General features: G+C 36.6%; 1 protein-coding gene across 4 annotated transcripts in view; it reads right to left on the bottom strand.

The window, feature by feature from the left end:
- Positions 1 to 2,253: 2,253 nt before the first annotated feature.
- kcnj10b (potassium inwardly rectifying channel subfamily J member 10b) overlaps positions 2,254 to 20,261 on the bottom strand; it is a 71,170-nt gene continuing 53,162 nt past the window's right edge. For 3 of the 4 annotated variants that reach the window (XM_079819721.1, XM_079819723.1, XM_079819722.1), the window contains exons 3-6: positions 16,395 to 16,606; positions 14,076 to 14,207; positions 9,103 to 9,280; positions 3,661 to 4,178 (exon numbers count right to left, since the gene is read on the bottom strand). In XM_079819721.1, the coding sequence (XP_079675847.1) occupies positions 3,817 to 4,178; positions 9,103 to 9,280; positions 14,076 to 14,207; positions 16,395 to 16,606 (884 nt within the window). In that variant the 3' untranslated portion in view covers positions 3,661 to 3,816. Of the gene's footprint in view, positions 4,179 to 9,102; positions 9,281 to 14,075; positions 14,208 to 16,394; positions 16,607 to 20,261 lie in introns of all 4 variants that reach the window. The other variant, XM_079819720.1, reaches the window with a different exon arrangement.

The following is a 20,261-nucleotide window of genomic DNA, read 5'->3' as shown; positions in this document are numbered from 1 at the left end:
TGTATGTAAAATATTGTTATTTTTATGTTATATTTAATATTTCTTTAACTTAAGTAAAAAAAAAAAACATATCAGCAAGTCCAGAGAGCCGAAACCTAAACATGTGGTGACATCTAGTGACCTATTCATTTCTTTTTAAAGCTACAATATCAGTAGCCACTAGATGGCACTAGAGCTCAATGGCTGCATATGGGCTGGACTTTTTAAACTATTTTTTTATTGCCCAGTTATTGGCTCATTTAATTCCTTTGTTTGTGTATGTGTGAGTGAATGTTTTGACAAAAATAAAAAAATAAAACTCACTCTGTTATAGGCTCATTCAATGGCTTTCAATGCAATGCTTTTGTGGATGTGTGTGTGTGTGTGTGTGTGAGTGTGAGTGTGTGTGTGTGTGTGTGTCTGTGTGTGTGTGTGTGTGTGTGAGTGTGTGTGTGTGTGAGTGTGTGTGTGAGTGTGTGTGTGTGTCTGTGTGTGTGAGTGTGAGTGTGTGTGAGTGTGTGTGAGTGTGTGTGTGTGTGTGTGTGTGTGTGTCTGTGTGTGTGAGTGTGTGAGTGTGTGAGTGTGTGTGTGTGTGTGTGTGTGTGTGTGTGTGTGTGTGTGTGCGTGCGAGTGTGTGTGCGAGTGTGTGTGAGTGTGTGTGTGTGTGTGAGTGTGAGTGTGAGTGTGAGTGTGAGTGTGTGTGTGCGTGTGTGTGCGTGTGCGAGTGTGTGTGTGAGTGTGTGTGTGTGCGTGTGCGTGTGTGTGTGAGTGTGTGAGTGTGAGTGTTTGCCACACTGAGAATGTTGTATAGGCTCACTCCTTCATTTGTGTGTATGTATGATCTGCATTGTGTTGGATTTATTGATTTTTATTGGACAAATAAATAAAAAATATGCTCTGAATTACAGTTTTTCATTCATTCCTATGGGAGCCCATTTTTGTCCACGAAGGCGGGATTAAGAACTTTTTTTTTTTCAAACACTTCACATTGTAGAATCGAGTCAATTTTTGTGTGTGTGTGTTCAGGTGGCAAACTTCGGAAAAGTAGCCAAGTCTTGTACCGCTCAGATAAAAGAAAGTATTTAAAAATAAAAATAAAAATAAACGATTTTGCCCTCATTTGTCCAAAACATGGCTTTAGGTTTAAGCACATGTGTATTAAGGTATTATGTTTTATTAGATGGAAAGACCATTTACAGTCAATACAGGCAATTTACTAAGGGAATATAGAAGTTTAAAAGCTTTCTAAAAGTTATCGAGGTTGAGCCAAAAACCTAGGACTAGTTCGGCAAACTCGTTTTATTAAATAATCTCCAATATTTAACGAATGATTGGATTGACACCGGCGGTCGTTGAGGCAAACCTGCTCAGAATGAGGAGTTCTTCCATATGGTATGAAGGACATGGGCATGTGCGGAAAATCGTGTTAAATACAATCCTTTACGAACGTGAAAAATGCGAAGGCGCCCCCTGGTGGCCGATTTCTTTCTTATTTCTCACAGACCTCTAGAGCCGTGAGTCAAACAGACCCACTGAGTTTCGTTTCAATCGGCCTCCGTTAACCTTGTCTTACAGTCGCTAAAAATTTCAATGGCCAACGGCGGCCGTGTTTCCCGAGATACGCCAATGTCCTCGCAGACAATCGAAAAACCCAGGACTAGTTCGCAAAAGTCGTTTTAAAAAAAAAAAACTCCCATATTTAATGAACGGTTCGATTGACAGCGGCGGTCCTTGAGGCAAAGTTGCTCAGAACGAGGAGTTCTACCATATGGTATGTGCGATATACAATTCTTTACGCACGTGAAAAATACAAAGGTGGCGATTTCTTTCGAATTTCTCACAGGCCTCTAGGGCCTTAATTAACCCCGTCTGACAGCCGCTCGAACTTCATTGGCCAACGGCGGCCGTGTTTTTTTGAGATTCGCGAATGTCCTTGTTGGACAAAGACACCACATGCCCGTTTTCAAGTCAATCGGACTGACTGATGCGTAGCTATAGCCATTTTCATGTTTTTCATTTTATAGCGCCACCAAGTGGCCAGTCATTATTTCACGCAAACACAAACCGAGCCCATACATAAGCGTACAGAGTTTGGTGAAATGATCTCATTCTGTTCAAGAGGGACAGCCGTTTAACCCTCTGGTGCTCTTCGTTTAGGGGTTGCATTGGTCATAAGTGACCGGACGCCTAAAAAATGTAACTTCCTCCACCCCAGTAAAACCAATGCAATTTATTTTTCTTCAATAATATTTTTTCTTTTTAATTTTGTATTTTGAGATGATTTGATGGTATTTTTTAATATTTATGCAATAATTATGGTCTATTTTTGCCACTGAAAATCGTTTAATTTTTTTTTGTAATTTATTATTATTTTTAAATTATTGCAGTATTTCAGGTTAAAATAGAGACTAGGCCTTCAAAAAAATTTTTTTGAAGGCAGGTTAGCTCCTCTTTTGGAATTATTTAAGAAATCCTGCAACCATGTGTGTGACCACTAGAGGTCTCTATAGAGAGGCTTGAGCATTCACTAGTTCTGTTTTAAACACATTTAATTATTTTTTTTGTTGTTGATGGATTTGAATATATATTTAAAAAATCTCAAAGACTATTTATTATAAAGTTTTAGATTTTTTTTTTCTGTGAATTTGTGTTTTTGCAGATTTCCCATTAATTTCCTATGGTGGTCATTTTTGACTGAAGAGCACAAGTGGGAGTATTTTTTTACGACCAATGAGCATGCTCGAATCATGACCACACTTTTTGTGTGTTTATAGTCCTAATGCTAGAAAAGTCACCAAGTTTCATATCATTCTGATGAAGCTGAGATTTTAAAAAATTCCAAATGTGGTTCATAGGTTCAGTTTTTCATAGGTGTGTGTGTGTGTGTGTGTGTGTGTGTGTGTGTATAAGTGTGTGTGTCAATATCACTCCTGATGTTTTACTGCTGTGTACTTTTTTCAGCATTGTGGTTGATTTGTAGATTGTACACACAAATATTCGGAAAATGTGTGTTTTTGTCAATTTCCCATTCATTTCCTATGGTGGTCATTTATGACCGAAGACAATGAACGTTACTTTTTTTTTTTACGACCAATTAGCATGCTCGAATCATGACCCCAATTTTTTTGTGCGTTTACATCCCTAATGCTAGAAAAGTCACCATGTTTCATATCATTCCGATGAAGCTGTGATTTTCAACATTTCAAAATGTTCCGGTCAGAAATGACCGATGAGCACCAGAGGGTTAAGTAAAAGTGGCCACGCCCACTTCGAACATTTTGGCGTAGCGGACGTGAATCGAAATCGTGACTTTTTTTGATAATTATTGGCCATCAAACTCCAGAGAATCTTTCTGCACTGGTTTGGTTCCGTTCCAAAATACCTGAAAATTTCGCCGAGATGTGCGAACGCCAAGGATTACGACGATATAAGACACTCGAGCCTGTGACGAACGGTTTATGAGTTGCGAGACATTACACACTTTTGAGCGCTGTAGCGCCACCATCAGGCCAATCGGGACGAGCTTTGGTCTCGCTGTAGACTTGCGTGAGTTCTACCAGCCCTCAAAGTTTCAACTCTCTACGGTTTGGTCTCCCACTTTTAGGAGACAATGATCATTGGATATTCGAACAATTACAATAGGATTTCAGCGCGACTTAATGAGTACATTGCGCTATATTTCACTTTCCAAATGTTTTTAATGTAAACTAGCAATACACAAAGTTATACATTTTCCTATTCAGCCTCTGCTGTGTCAATGCTGTTCATTAATAACATTAAGTTTATGTCCGTATGTGATAATCGAATGTGAAATTTTGTACTATTTTTTATTATTTTTCATACGTTACTAACGCGCACGCTCACAGGACAGCTGTCCGCCCGTCTCTCTTCTGCTCCCGCTCGGTAGCTTTGCTCCAGCTGCATCTTCTCCGGGTCGGTTTCGTGAGGGCCGCTGGGCGGGGTCTGTTTGAAAAGGGGCGGGGTTTTCGTTTTCACCACTTTGTCGAAGTACGCGAGGTCCGCTACGTATTTCCCCATGGGCGAGAGCGACACGATGGGCGGGAACTCGTAGCCCCACAGCACCTCGTCGGGCAGGTATGAGGTGCGCACCTGACAGGTGGCCGATGTGGGCTCTACTGTAGAGCTCATCATAACCAGCAGCTCAAAATCTGCCACACCTGGATCTGGCCAACCTCCACCTGAGGAGAGGAACAAACACAACGCAAAGAGCATTACCACTGCGATGTGCTAATCAGCCTAGCAACAGGCTAATTCATGCTAACAATGTGCTAATCATCTTATCAACATGCTAATTCATGCGAGCAATGTGCTAATCATCCTAACAACATGCTAATTAATGCTAACAATGTGCTAATCATCTTAGCAACATGCTAATTCATGTTAGCAATGTGGTAATCATCCTAGCAACATGGTAATTCATGCTAGCAATGTGCTCATCATCCTACCAACATGCTAATTCATGTTAGCAATGTGCTAATTATCCTACCAACATGCTAATTAATGCTAGCAATGTGCTCATCATCCTATCAACATGCTAATTCATGTTAGCAATATGCTAATCATCCTAGCAACATGCTAATTCATGTTAACAAATGTTCTAATCATCGACCAACATGCTAATTCATGCTAGCAATGTGCTAATCATCCTAACAACATGCTAATTAATGCTAGCAATGTGCTAATCATCTTAGCAACATGCTAATTCATGCTAGCAATGTGGTAATCATCCTAGCAACATGGTAATTCATGCTAACAATGTGTAAATCATCCTAGCAACATGCTAATTCATGCTAACAATGTGCTCATCATCCTAGCAACATGCTAATTCATGCTAACAATATGCTAATTCATGCTAGCAATGTGCTAATCAGCCTAGAAAAATGCTAATTCATGCTAGCAATGTGCTAATCAGCCTAGCAACATGCTAATTCATGCTAGCAATATGCTAATTCATGCTAGCAATGTGCTAATCAGCCTAGCAAACATGCTAATTCATGATAGCAATGTGCTCATCATCCTACCAACATGCTAAATCATGCTAGCAATGTGCTAATCAGCCTAGCAAACATGCTAATTCATGCTAGCAATGTGCTAATCATCCTAGCAACATGCTAGCAATGTGTTAAGCATTTTACCAACAAGCTCATCATGCATACAACTTGTAAATTCATGCTAGCAATGTTTTTTTTTTGCTAGCAATGTGTTATCCATGCTAGCAATGTGCTAATCACCCTAGCAACATGTTAACAACATGCAAATTAATGCTAATAATGTGTTAAGCATGTTAGCAAACAAGCTAATCATGCTTACAACATGCTAATTAATGCTAGTAAACATGTTAATTGTGGTAATTAAGGCTAACAATGTGTTAAAACATGCTAGCAAAATGTTAAAACATGGTATACTAAATTATCTTAGAAACATGCTAATCCATGCTAGCAATATGTTATCCAATGCTAGCAAATTTGCTAATCATCCTAGCAAACATGTTAACAACATGCTTATTAATGCTAGCAAAGTGTGTTAAGCATGTTACCCGCAAGCTAATCATGCTTACAACATGCATATTCATGTTAGCAAACGTGCTAATCATGGTAATTCATGCTAACAATGTGTTAAAACATGCTAGCAATGTGCTAAACAATGCTAGCAAAATGTTAAAACATGTTATGCTAAATCATTTTAGAAACATGCTAATTAATGCTAGCAATGTGCTAATCATCCTAGCAAAACATGTTAAGAACATGCTAATTCATGCTAGCAATGTGTTAAGCATGTTAGCAAACAAGTTATTCATGCGTACAACATGCAAATTCGTGCTAGCAAACATGTTAATTGTGGTACTTCATGCTAACAATGTGTTAAAACATGCTAGCAATGTGTTAAGCATGTTAGCAAAAAGCTAATAATGTTCACAACATACAATGTGTTAAATAATGCTAGCAAAATGTTAAAACATGTTAATGCTAAATCATCTTATAAACATGCTAATTCATTCTGGCAATGTGTTATCCATGCTAGCAATGTGCTAATCATCCTAGAAACATGTCAACAACATGCTAATTAATGCTAGCAATGTGTTAAGCATGTTACCAACAAGCTAATCATGCTTCCCACAAGCAAATTCATGCTAGCAAACATATTAATTGTGGTAATTAATGCTAACAATGTGTTAAAACATGCTAGCAATGTGTTAAACAATGCTAGCAAAATGTTAAAACATGTTATGCTAAATCATTTTAGAAACATGCTAATTAATGCTAACAATGTGCAAATCATCCTAGCAAAACATGTTAACAACATGCTACCTCATGCTAACAATGTGTTAAACATGTTTCCAACAAGCTAATCATGTTTCCAACATGCAAATTCATGCTAACAAACATGTTAATCATGGTAAGTCATGCTAACAATGTGTTAAAAAATGCTAGCAATGTGCTAAACAATGCTAGCAAAATGTTAAAACATGTTATGATAAATCATCTTAGAAACATGCTAATTAATGCTAGCAATGTGCTAATCATCCTAGCAAAACATGTTAAGAACATGCTAATTCATGCTAGCAATGTGTTAAGCATGTTAGCAAACAAGTTAATCATGCTTACAACATGCAAATTCATGCTAGCAAATATGTTAATTGTGGTACTTCATGCTAACAATGTGTTAAAACATGCTACCAATGTGTTAAGCATGTTAGCAAAAAGCTAATCATGCTCACAACATGCAAATTCATGTTAGAAAAATGTTAATCATGGTAATTAATGCTAACAATGTGTTAAACAATGCTAGCAAAATGTTAAAACATGTAATGCTAAATCATCTTATAAACATGTTAATTCATTCTGGCAATGTGTTATCCATGCTAGCAATGTGCTAATCATCCTAGAAACATGTTAACAACATGCTAATTAATGCTAGCAATGTGTTAAGCATGTTACCAACAAGCTAATCATGCTTCCCACAAGCAAATTCATGCTAGCAACATGTTAATTGTGGTAATTAATGCTAACAATGTGTTAAAACATGCTAGCAATGTGTTAAACAATGCTAGCAAAATGTTAAAACATGTTATGCTAAATCATTTTAGAAATATAATAATTAATGCTAACAATGTGCAAATCATCCTAGCAACATGTTGACAACATGCTACCTCATGCTAGCAATGTGTTAAGCATGTTTCCATCAAGCTAATCATGTTTCCAACATGCAAATTCATGCTAACAAACATGTTAATCGTGGTAAGTCATGCTAACAATGTGTTAAAACATGCTAGCAATGTGTTAAGCATGTTAGCAAAAAGCTAATCATGCTCACAACATGCAAATTCATGCTAGCAAACATGTTAATCATGGTAATTAATGCTAACAATGTGTTAAATTTTGCTAGCAAAATGTTAAAACATGTTATGCTAAATCATCTTATAAACATGCTAATTCATTCTGGCAATGTGTTATCCATGCTAGCAATGTGCTAATCATCCTAGAAACATGTTAACAACATGCTAATTAATGCTAGCAATGTGTTAAGCATGTTACCAACAAGCTAATCATGCTTACCACAAGCAAATTCATGCTAGCAAACATGTTAATTGTGGTAATTAATGCTAACAATGTGCTAAAACATGCTAGCAATGTGTTAAACAATGCTAGCAAAATGTTAAAACATGTTATGCTAAATAATTTTAGAAATATGCTAATTAATGCTAACAATGTGCAAATCATCCTAGCAACATGTTGACAACATGCTACCTCATGCTAGCAATGTGTTAAGCATGTTTCCATCAAGCTAATCATGTTTCCAACATGCAAATTCATGCTAACAAACATGTTAATCGTGGTAAGTCATGCTAACAATGTGTTAAACAATGCTAGCAAAATGTTAAAACATGTTATGCTAAATCATTTTAGAAATATAATAATTAATGCTAACAATGTGCAAATCATCCTAGCAACATGTTGACAACATGCTACCTCATGCTAGCAATGTGTTAAGCATGTTTCCATCAAGCTAATCATGTTTCCAACATGCAAATTCATGCTAACAAACATGTTAATCGTGGTAAGTCATGCTAACAATGTGTTAAAACATGCTAGCAATGTGTTAAGCATGTTAGCAAAAAGCTAATCATGCTCACAACATGCAAATTCATGCTAGCAAACATGTTAATCATGGTAATTAATGCTAACAATGTGTTAAATTTTGCTAGCAAAATGTTAAAACATGTTATGCTAAATCATCTTATAAACATGCTAATTCATTCTGGCAATGTGTTATCCATGCTAGCAATGTGCTAATCATCCTAGAAACATGTTAACAACATGCTAATTAATGCTAGCAATGTGTTAAGCATGTTACCAACAAGCTAATCATGCTTACCACAAGCAAATTCATGCTAGCAAACATGTTAATTGTGGTAATTAATGCTAACAATGTGCTAAAACATGTTATGCTAAATCATTTTAGAAACATGCTAATTAATGCTAACAATGTGCTAATCATCCTAGCAAACATGTTAATCATGGTAATTAATGCTAACAATGTGTTAAGCATGTTAGCAAACAAGTTATTCATGCGTACAACATGCAAATTCGTGCTAGCAAACATGTTAATTGTGGTACTTCATGCTAACAATGTGTTAAAACATGCTAGCAATGTGTTAAGCATGTTAGCAAAAAGCTAATAATGTTCACAACATGCAAATTCATGGTAATTTAATATAACAATGTGCTAATTCATGCTAGCAATGTTTTTATCTTTCCACTTTAAAGTTAAAGCGTATAAAACTTTCAAACTTTCATACGGCTTTGTCAACATCAAAGTTTGTCCCAGCAAACTGTGCTAAAACGAATGTGGTGGAATTCGCACTTGTCTGCTGTGAACAGTAAGCTCCGCCTTCTTTGATGTGATTGGCCATCTCAGTTATTTTGACACTGAGGCAAAGCAGCCTAAAAATTTCACTTTTAAAATGTCATCCTAAAAGCAAACTGAGCTGTGTGTAATGAATTGCAGCATCAAGAATATCAAATATTGGGTATGGAGGCTACAGCCCTGGAGTTTCTGTACATGTTGTGTGTTAGTATTGTGAGAATTTGTGACCCATACCCTTGTGGGCCCATCCTCTCAGCGGGCTCTCCTCATCAATGCTGTGGTAGAAGGTGAGGGGCAGGATGAGGTAGGGGCTCTCGCTGGCCGTGTCCACACTGAAGCTCACATTCTTCTGGTCCAAACGCACCGCCTCGCCCTCCTTTGGCACACACGGCAGTAAAAGCTTCCCTGTTACCTGGAAAAATTACATTTGTCTGTAATGAACTCTCAATATTTCACTTCCAAGATCTAGTGAGCTGCCTTCCTAAACAGCATATTAATGCACCATCTGGAGATTTGATTAATCTGTGAGAACCTTTAACATCCATTTAACCAATAAGGTTCTCTTAAATAACGTTCTTTATTGGCATTGATGGTTCCGTGAGAACCTTTAACATCCATTTAATCAATAAGGTTCTCTTAAATAACGTTCTTTATTGGCATTGATGGTTCTGTGAGAACCTTTACCATCCATTTAATCAATAAGGTTCTCTTAAATAACGTTCTTTATTGGTATTGATGGTTCCGTGAGAACCTTTAACATCCATTTAACCAATAAGGTTCTCTTAAATAACGTTCTTTATTGGCATTGATGGTTCCGTGAGAACCTTTAACATCCATTTAATCAATAAGGTTCTCTTAAATAACGTTGTTTATTGGTATTGATGGTTCCGTGAGAACCTTTAACATCCATTTAATCAATAAGGTTCTCTTAAATAACGTTCTTTATTGGTATTGATGGTTCCGTGAGAACCTTTACCATCCATTTAACCAATAAGGTTCTCTTACATAACGTTCTTTATTGGTATTGATGGTTCCGTGAGAACCTTTAACATCCATTTAACCAATAAGGTTCTCTTAAAAAAGGTTCTTTATTGGCATTGATGGTTCCGTGAGAACCTTTAACATCCATTTAATCAATAAGGTTCTCTTAAATAACGTTCTTTATTGGCATTGATGGTTCCGTGAGAACCATTAACATCCATGGAACCAATAAGGTTCTCTTAAAAAAGGTTCTTTATTGGCATTGATGGTTCTGTGAGAACCTTTAACATCCATTTAACCAATAAGGTTCTCTGAAATAACGTACTTTATTGGCATTGATGGTTCCGTGAGAACATTTAACATCCATTTAACCAATAAAGTTATCTTAAAAAGGTTCTTTATTGGCATTGATGGTTCCGTGAGAACCTTTAACATCCATTTAACCAATAAGGTTCTCTTAAAAAAGGTTCTTTATTGGCATTGATGGTTCCGTGAGAACCTTTAACATCCATTTAACCAATAAGGTTCTCTTAAAAAGGTTCTTTATTGGCATTGATGGTTCCGTGAGAACATTTAACATCCATTTAACCAATAAGGTTCTCTTAAAAAGGTTATTTATTGGCATTGATGGTTCTGTGAGAACCTTTAACATCCATTTAACCAATAAGGTTCTCTTAAAAAGGTTTTTTATTGGCATTGATGGATCCGTGAGAACATTTAACATCCATTTAACCCATAAAGTTCTCTTAAAAAAGGTTATTTATTAGCGTTAATGGTTCCGTGAGAACCTTTAACATCCATTTAACCAATAAGGTTCTCTTATAAAGGTTTTTTATTAGCATTGACGGTTCCATGAGAACCATTAACATCCATGGAACCAATAAGGTTCTCTTAAATCTCGTTCTTTATTGGCATTGATGGTTCCGTGAGAACCATTAACATCCATGGAACCAATAAGGTTCTCTTAAAAAAGGTTCTTTATTGGCATTGATAGTTCTGAGAGAACCTTTAACATCCATTTAATCAATAAGGTTCTCTTAAATAACGTTCTTTATTGGCATTGAGGGTTCCGTGAGAACCATTAACATCCATGGAACCAATAAGGTTCTCTTAAAAAAGGTTCTTTATTGGCATTGATAGTTCTGAGAGAACCTTTAACATCCATTTAACCAATAAGGTTCTCTTAAATAACGTTCTTTATTGGCATTGATGGTTCCGTGAGAACATTTAACATCCATTTAACCAATAAAGTTCTCTTAAAAAGGTTCTTTATTGGCATTGATGGTTCCGTGAGAACCTTTAACATCCATTTAACCAATAAGGTTCTCTTAAAAAAGGTTCTTTATTGGCATTGATGGTTCTGTGAGAACCTTTAACATCCATTTAACCAATAAGGTTCTCTTAAAAAGGTTTTTTATTGGCATTGATGGTTCCGTGAGAACATTTAACATCCATTTAACCAATAAAGTTCTCTTAAAAAAGGTTATTTATTGGCGTTGATGGTTCCGTGAGAACCTTTAACATCCATTTAACCAATAAGGTTCTCTTATAAAGGTTCTTTATTAGCATTGAAGGTTCCATGAGAACCATTAACATCCATGGAACCAATACGGTTCTCTTAAATAAGGTTCTTTATTGGCATTGATGGTTCTGTGAGAACCTTTACCATCTATTTAATCAATAAGGTTCTCTTAAATAACGTTCTTTATTGGTATTGATGGTTCCGTGAGAACCTTTAACATCCATTTAACCAATAAGGTTCTCTTAAAAAAGGTTCTTTATTGGCATTGATGGTTCCGTGAGAACCTTTAACATCCATTTAATCAATAAGGTTCTCTTAAATAACGTTCTTTATTGGCATTGATGGTTCCGTGAGAACCATTAACATCCATGGAACCAATAAGGTTCTCTTAAAAAAGGTTCTTTATTGGCATTGATGGTTCTGTGAGAACCTTTAACATCCATTTAACCTATAAGGTTCTCTTAAAAAGGTTTTTTATTGGCATTGATGGTTCCGTGAGAACATTTAACATCCATTTAACCAATAAAGTTCTCTTAAAAAAGGTTATTTATTGGCGTTGATGGTTCCGTGAGAACCTTTAACATCCATTTAACCAATAAGGTTCTCTTATAAAGGTTTTTTATTAGCATTGAAGGTTCCATGAGAACCATTAACATCCATGGAACCAATAAGGTTCTCTTAAATCTCTTTCTTTATTGGCATTGATGGTTCCGTGAGAACCTTTAACATCCATTTAATCAATAAGGTTCTCTTAAATAACGTTCTTTATTGGCATTGAGGGTTCCGTGAGAACCATTAACATCCATGGAACCAATAAGGTTCTCTTAAAAAAGGTTCTTTATTGGCATTGATAGTTCTGTGAGAACCTTTAACATCCATTTAACCAATAAGATTCTCTTAAATAACGTTCTTTATTGGCATTGATGGTTCCGTGAGAACATTTAACATCCATTTAACCAATAAAGTTCTCTTAAAAAGGTTCTTTATTGGCATTGATGGTTCCGTGAGAACCTTTAACATCCATTTAACCAATAAGGTTCTCTTAAAAAAGGTTCTTTATTGACATTGATGGTTCTGTGAGAACCTTTAACATCCATTTAACCAATAAGGTTCTCTTAAAAAGGTTTTTTATTGGCATTGATGGTTCCGTGAGAACCATTAACATCCATTTAACCAATAAAGTTCTCTTAAAAAAGGTTATTTATTGGCGTTGATGGTTCCGTGAGAACCTTTAACATCCATTTAACCAATAAGGTTCTCTTATAAAGGTTCTTTATTAGCATTGAAGGTTCCATGAGAACCATTAACATCCATGGAACCAATACGGTTCTCTTAAATAAGGTTCTTTATTGGTATTGATGGTTCCGTGAGAACCTTTAACATCCATTTAACCAATAAGGTTCTCTTAAAAAAGGTTCTTTATTGGCATTGATGGTTCCGTGAGAACCTTTAACATCCATTTAATCAATAAGGTTCTCTTAAATAACGTTCTTTATTGGCATTGATGGTTCCGTGAGAACCATTAACATCCATGGAACCAATAAGGTTCTCTTAAAAAAGGTTCTTTATTGGCATTGATGGTTCTGTGAGAACCTTTAACATCCATTTAACCAATAAAGTTCTCTTAAAAAAGGTTATTTATTGGCGTTGATGGTTCCGTGAGAACCTTTAACATCCATTTAATCAATAAGGTTCTCTTAAATAACGTTCTTTATTGGCATTGATGGTTCCGTGAGAACCTTTAACATCCATTTAACCAATAAGGTTCTCTTAAAAAGGTTATTTATTGGCGTTGATTGTTCCGTGAGAACCTTTAACATCCATTTAACCAATAAAGTTATCTTAAAAAAGGTTATTTATTGGCGTTGATGTTTCCGTGAGAACCTTTAACATCCATTTAACCAATAAAGTTCTCTTAAAAAAGGTTATTTATTGGCGTTGATGGTTCCGTGAGAACCTTTAACATCCATTTAACCAATAAGGTTCTCTTAAAAAGGTTCTTTATTAGCATTGATGGTTCCGTGAGAACCTTTAACATCCATTTAACCAATAAAGTTATCTTGAAAAAGGTTCTTTATTGGCGTTGATGGTTCCGTGAGAACCTTTAACATCCATTTAACCAATAAGGTTCTCTTAAAAAGGTTCTTTATTAGCATTGATGGTTCCATGAGAACCATTAACATCCATGGAACCAATAAGGTTCTCTTAAATAAGGTTCTTTATTGGCATTGAAGAATATTTAAGATCATTGGAATCTTTCCATTGCATTATAGGTTCTTTATATTATTAAAAAATGGTTCTTTTGAGAACTGATCATGGAGTAGACGAACCAAACAGGGCATCACGAAACCCCCTTTTGGAACCTTTATTTGTAATATTGTGTTGTAAATGTCATGTCATAATTATACTGCCTCTAGTAGAGATTGCATGTGTCCTTTGTGATGAATGCAATCTCAGAATGCATTGCAGAAATGAAGGCAGACAGGGAGTTCATTATAAATCTAATCTATTCAAAACTTAACAGTGTAAACACAGTTAAATCAATATATGTTTATATGGTATAACGTGTAGCTTATATTTAATCTGTACTTTGTAATTCAATGTCATTCTCTTCTGTGTTCTCTGGATGTGTGAGAAATCATTAAATAAATAAATCATTAACTGGTGACCTTGATAAAAAGTGCTAATTCTCTCCTCCGGTTACCTGGCAACCCAGCAGCAGACTTTTGCGCATGTTGGCAACTCGTATCATGAGACACGGACGGCCGTCGTGATTGGCTATCACCGCGTGCTGACTGAACCGAATCGTCTCACCTCGTTTCTTCGGCCGAGCCACCTGAGAGAGAGAGAGAGAGAGAGAGAGAGGAGAAACATGCATAACTTATCCCTAAAAGTGAAATGATAGGTGAATAACACTGATGTAAAAGCACCTAAACTTGACATAAGCCCTATTTGCACAGGATTAGTTGTATTTGGGGACCTTGTGTGATTTAGAAATTACGCCCCCACATCTGAATTTTGCGTCGCGCATTAGCACGGGATAAGCAAGCCTGTGATTTTACTCGAATTTACTGACTATCTCCCGGATATGATGTCAAGACTTGTAAATGTTTTTCGTTATAGATATAGCTGTATGAAATTATAAAGTCGTATCGATATCATTTTGATTGTTTTATAGTTATAAAAATAATTTAGTTCAGTTAGAGAACAGACGCTACAATTATAAACTTAACTGAGCAATATACACTCTAAAATATGCTGGGTTAAACACAACCCAAGTTGGGTTGAAAATGGACTAACCCAGTAATTGGGTTGTTTTAACCCAGCCATTGGGTTGTTTTAACCTAGTGAATGGGTCGTTTTAACCCAGCGGTTGGGTTAAATGTTTGCTTAAAACAACCCAATCGCTGGGTTAAAACAACCCATTCACTGGGTTAAAACAACCCAATCGCTGGGTTAAAACAACCCAATTGCTGGGTTAAAACAACCCAATCGCTGGGTTAGTCCATTTTCAACCCAACTTGGGTTGTTTTTAACCCAGCATTTTTTAGAGTGTAATAATATATGGCGGAAGATTCAGTTTCAAAGCTAATTGTAAAAGCGCCCATTTAAGCGAGTTTTTTCATTGTACTGTTCTGTTTTTGTGTTTTTCATTAAGAATAATATTAAACACACCATTCAAGCAATTTACTACCAAATTGGTGCTCATTCTAAAGTGAAAGTATAATCCGCGCGGCCGCACAGGAATTCATAATGGTGCGCATTATATGCTTTATTAAAGATAAAGATAAAAATGCACACAGGACACAAAATCCTTGTGAAAATGATATACGATCCGCCTAATCCTGGCCAAATCACAGAGATGCCGATTCGCACGGGACTAATATTATCACAGGACCTCGGTGTTCGGCGAAATATGGTAGGTCATTTGCGGGGGAATTTTTACTTTATAAATTACAGACATGGCCGATTCGCACAGGATTAAAGGGTTAGTTCACCCAAAAATGAAAATTCTGTCATTAATTCCTCGCCCTCATGTCGTTGGACACCCGTCAGTCCTCCGTTCATCTTCAGACACAAATGAAGATATTTTAGTGTAAAGCTGATGCTGAGAAAGGCTTCAGATAGGCCTCCATTGGCATTCAGTACATTTACACTCACAAGACCCATAAAAGGCACTAAAAACATCGTTACAAAGTCCATCTCACCACAGTGACTCTACAATAATCTTACAATGCGACGACAATAGTTTTTGTGCGCAAAAAAAAATCTAAATAACACCTTTATCCAACTTGTTCTTGTCTTCCGTGTGTGTCTCCACGACGCATGCGTGAGAATATGAGCAGATCCGGCGTTCAGGAAACCATGAAATACACACTTAAGCCCCATTTTGAGAACTACACCGAGACCTAAAGCACGATCAATGTAGAATTCAACAGCTGAGATACGCGCGTCTTCCTCTGCTCGTAAACAAATCTCTTCTGGGTCATGTGTCCGAACGCCGGATCTGCTCATATTCTCACGCATGCGTCGTGGAGACACACACGGAAGACAAGAACAAGTTGGATAAAGGTGTTATTTCGATTTTTTTTGCGCACAAAAACTATTGTCGTCGCATCGTAAAATTATTGTAGAGTCACTGTGGTGAGATGGACTTTGTAGCGATGTTTTTAGTGCCTTTTATGGGTCTTGTGAGTGTAAATGTACTGAATGCCAATGGAGGCCTATCTGAAGCCTTTCTCAGCATCAGCTTTACACTAAAATATCTTCATTTGTGTCTGAAGATGAACGGAGGTCTGACGGGTGTCCAACCACATGAGGGTGAGGAATTAATGACAGAATTTTCATTTTTGGGTGAACTAACCCTTTAAGATCACAGATATTCTCTGCAATTATTACAAATCACCAGAGGTCCCCAGATACAACTAATCCCATGCGAATAGGGCTTTAAACTGTAAACTTGTCCCTCAGATCTGTTGTGGATTTGGTGAAATCACGTTCACCCATGTAAACGGACGGGCACCTTGGCGAGGAACGTCCCGGTGATGAAGATCTCCATCGCGGTGGTGATGAGGAGCTGGACGATGAGCAGGACGATTGCGGACGGACAGTCTTCGGTGATGCAGCGGAACCCGTACCCGATGGTGGTCTGAGTCTCCAGGGAGAAGAGAAAGGCCCCGGTCAGCGTTTGCATCTGCATCACACACACACTGTGGTTTGCTGGAGGATCAAACTCTACAAACACAAGACAGACACAAACACAAGCGCCCGTGTTAAAGAGGGGGTTTGTTCCGTTGGAGCGATCTCTGGCTTTTTAACAATATGCCAACATTGTAAAGGTGGCACAGAAGCACTTCTTTCCTATTCCTTTTCCTATTTAGCTCCTAAACTCTGGAAAAGTCTTCCTGACGTTGTTCGGGAAGCAGACACGCTCTGTCAGTTTAAATCTAGACTAAAAACACATCTCTTTACTGTGGCATAGACATAAAACACTTTTTCCATTAAATGATTGTTAGACCCTGAAGTGTCTGAGAGACCGTGTCAATTAGACTCCCCTGAAACTGCCTCATCGACACGGCATCTCAATAAACCCGTCTCCGGCGTGATGACTCCGATATTTCAAATATTACAATTTAATAATTGTTAAATCAATATGTCATCCTCAATAAACCCGTCTCCGGCGTGATGACTCCTATTGTTCGAATATTACAATTTAATAATTGTTAAATCGATATGTCATCCTCAATAAACCCGTCTCCGGCGTGATGACTCCGATTGTTCCAATATTACAATTTAATAATTGTTAAATCGATATGTCATCCTCAATAAACCCGTCTCCGGCGTGATGACTCCGATTGTTCCAATATTACAATTTAATAATTGTTAAATCGATATGTCATCCTCAATAAACCCGTCTCCGGCGTGATGACTCCGATTGTTCCAATATTACAATTTAATAATTGTTAAATCGATATGTCATCCTCAATAAACCCGTCTCCGGCGTGATGACTCTGATTGTTCCAATATTACAATTTAATAATTGTTAAATCGATATGTCATCCTCAATAAACCCGTCTCTGGCGTGATGACTCCTATTGTTCGAATATTACAATTTAATAATTGTTAAATCGATATGTCATCCTCAATAAACCCGTCTCTGGCGTGATGACTCTGATTGTTCCAATATTACAATTTAATAATTGTTAAATCGATATGTCATCCTCAATAAACCCGTCTCCGGCGTGATGACTCCGATTGTTCCAATATTACAATTTAATAATACTTAAATCGATATGTCATCCTCAATAAACCCGTCTCCGGTGTGATGACTCCGATTTTTTTCAATATTACAATTTAATAATTGTTAAATCGATATGTCATCCTCAATAAACCCGTCTCCGGTGTGATGACTCCGATTGTTAGAATATTACAATTTAATAATTGTTAAATCGATATGTCATCCTCAATAAACCCGTTTCCGGTGTGATGACTCCGATTGTTAGAATATTACAATTTAATAATTGTTAAATCGATATGTCATCCTCAATAAACCCGTCTCCGGCGGGATGACTCCGATTTTTTTCAATATTACAATTTAATAATTGTTAAATCGATATGTCATCCTCAATAAACCCGTCTCCGGTGTGATGACTCCGATTGTTAGAATATTACAATTTAATAATTGATAAATCGATATGTCATCCTCAATAAACCCGTCTCCGGTGTGATGACTCCGATTGTTAGAATATTACAATTTAATAATTGATAAATCGATATGTCATCCTCAATAAACCCGTCTCCGGTGTGATGACTCCGATTGTTAGAATATTACAATTTAATAATTGTTAAATCGATATGTCATCCTCAATAAACCCGTTTCCGGTGTGATGACTCCGATTGTTAGAATATTACAATTTAATAATTGTTAAATCGATATGTCATCCTCAATAAACCCGTCTCCGGCGTGATGACTCCGATTGTTAGAATATTACAATTTAATGATTGTTAAATCGATATGTCATCCTCAATAAACCCGTCTCCGGTGTGATGACTCCGATTGTTAGAATATTACAATTTAATAATTGTTAAATCGATATGTCATCCTCAATAAACCCGTCTCCGGCGGGATGACTCCGATTGTTCGAATATTACAATTTAATAATTGTTAAATCGATATGTCATCCTCAATAAACCCGTCTCCGGTGTGATGACTCCGATTGTTAGAATATTACAATTTAATAATTGTTAAATCGATATGTCATCCTCAATAAACCCGTCTCCGGTGTGATGACTCCGATTGTTAGAATATTACAATTTAATAATTGTTAAATCGATATGTCATCCTCAATAAACCCGTCTCCGGTGTGATGACTCCGATTGTTCGAATATTACAATTTAATAATTGTTAAATCGATATGTCATCCTCAATAAACCCGTCTCCGGTGTGATGACTCCGATTGTTCGAATATTACAATTTAATAATTGTTAAATCGATATGTCATCCTCAATAAACCCGTCTCCGGCGGGATGACTCCGATTGTTCGAATATTACAATTTAATAATTGTTAAATCGATATGTCATCCTCAATAAACCCGTCTCCGGTGTGATGACTCCGATTGTTCGAATATTACAATTTAATAATTGTTAAATCGATATGTCATCCTCAATAAACCCGTTTCCGGTGTGATGACTCCGATTGTTAGAATATTACAATTTAATAATTGATAAATCGATATGTCATCCTCAATAAACCCGTCTCCGGCGTGATGACTCTGATTGTTTGAATATTACAATTTAATAATTGTTAAATCGATATGTCATCCTCAATAAACCCGTCTCCGGCGTGATGACTCTGATTGTTTGAATATTACAATTTAATAATTGTTAAATCGATATGTCATCCTCAATAAACCCGTCTCCGGCGTGATGACTCCGATTGTTCCAATATTACAATTTAATAATACTTAAATCGATATGTCATCCTCAATAAACCCGTCTCTGGCGTGATGACTCCGATTGTTCCAATATTACAATTTAATAATACTTAAATCGATATGTCATCCTCAATAAACCCGTCTCCGGTGTGATGACTCCGATTTTTTTCAATATTACAATTTAATAATTGTTAAATCGATATGTCATCCTCAATAAGCCCGTCTCCGGTGTGATGACTCCGATTGTTAGAATATTACAATTTAATAATTGATAAATCGATATGTCATCCTCAATAAACCCGTCTCCGGTGTGATGACTCCGATTGTTAGAATATTACAATTTAATAATTGTTAAATCGATATGTCATCCTCAATAAACCCGTTTCCGGTGTGATGACTCCGATTGTTAGAATATTACAATTTAATAATTGTTAAATCGATATGTCATCCTCAATAAACCCGTCTCCGGCGTGATGACTCCGATTGTTAGAATATTACAATTTAATAATTGTTAAATCGATATGTCATCCTCAATAAACCCGTCTCCGGCGGGATGACTCCGATTGTTCGAATATTACAATTTAATAATTGTTAAATCGATATGTCATCCTCAATAAACCCGTCTCCGGTGTGATGACTCCGATTGTTAGAATATTACAATTTAATAATTGTTAAATCGATATGTCATCCTCAATAAACCCGTCTCCGGTGTGATGACTCCGATTGTTAGAATATTACAATTTAATAATTGTTAAATCGATATGTCATCCTCAATAAACCCGTCTCCGGTGTGATGACTCCGATTGTTCGAATATTACAATTTAATAATTGTTAAATCGATATGTCATCCTCAATAAACCCGTCTCCGGTGTGATGACTCCGATTGTTCGAATATTACAATTTAATAATTGTTAAATCGATATGTCATCCTCAATAAACCCGTCTCCGGTGTGAT

Source organism: Gobio gobio (genome assembly GCF_949357685.1).
Source record: "Gobio gobio genome assembly, chromosome: 6".
Taxonomy (NCBI): Eukaryota; Metazoa; Chordata; class Actinopteri; order Cypriniformes; family Gobionidae; genus Gobio; species Gobio gobio.
The sequence above is the reverse complement of the archived record's forward strand: the minus strand, read 5'-3'. Positions and strand labels throughout refer to the sequence as shown.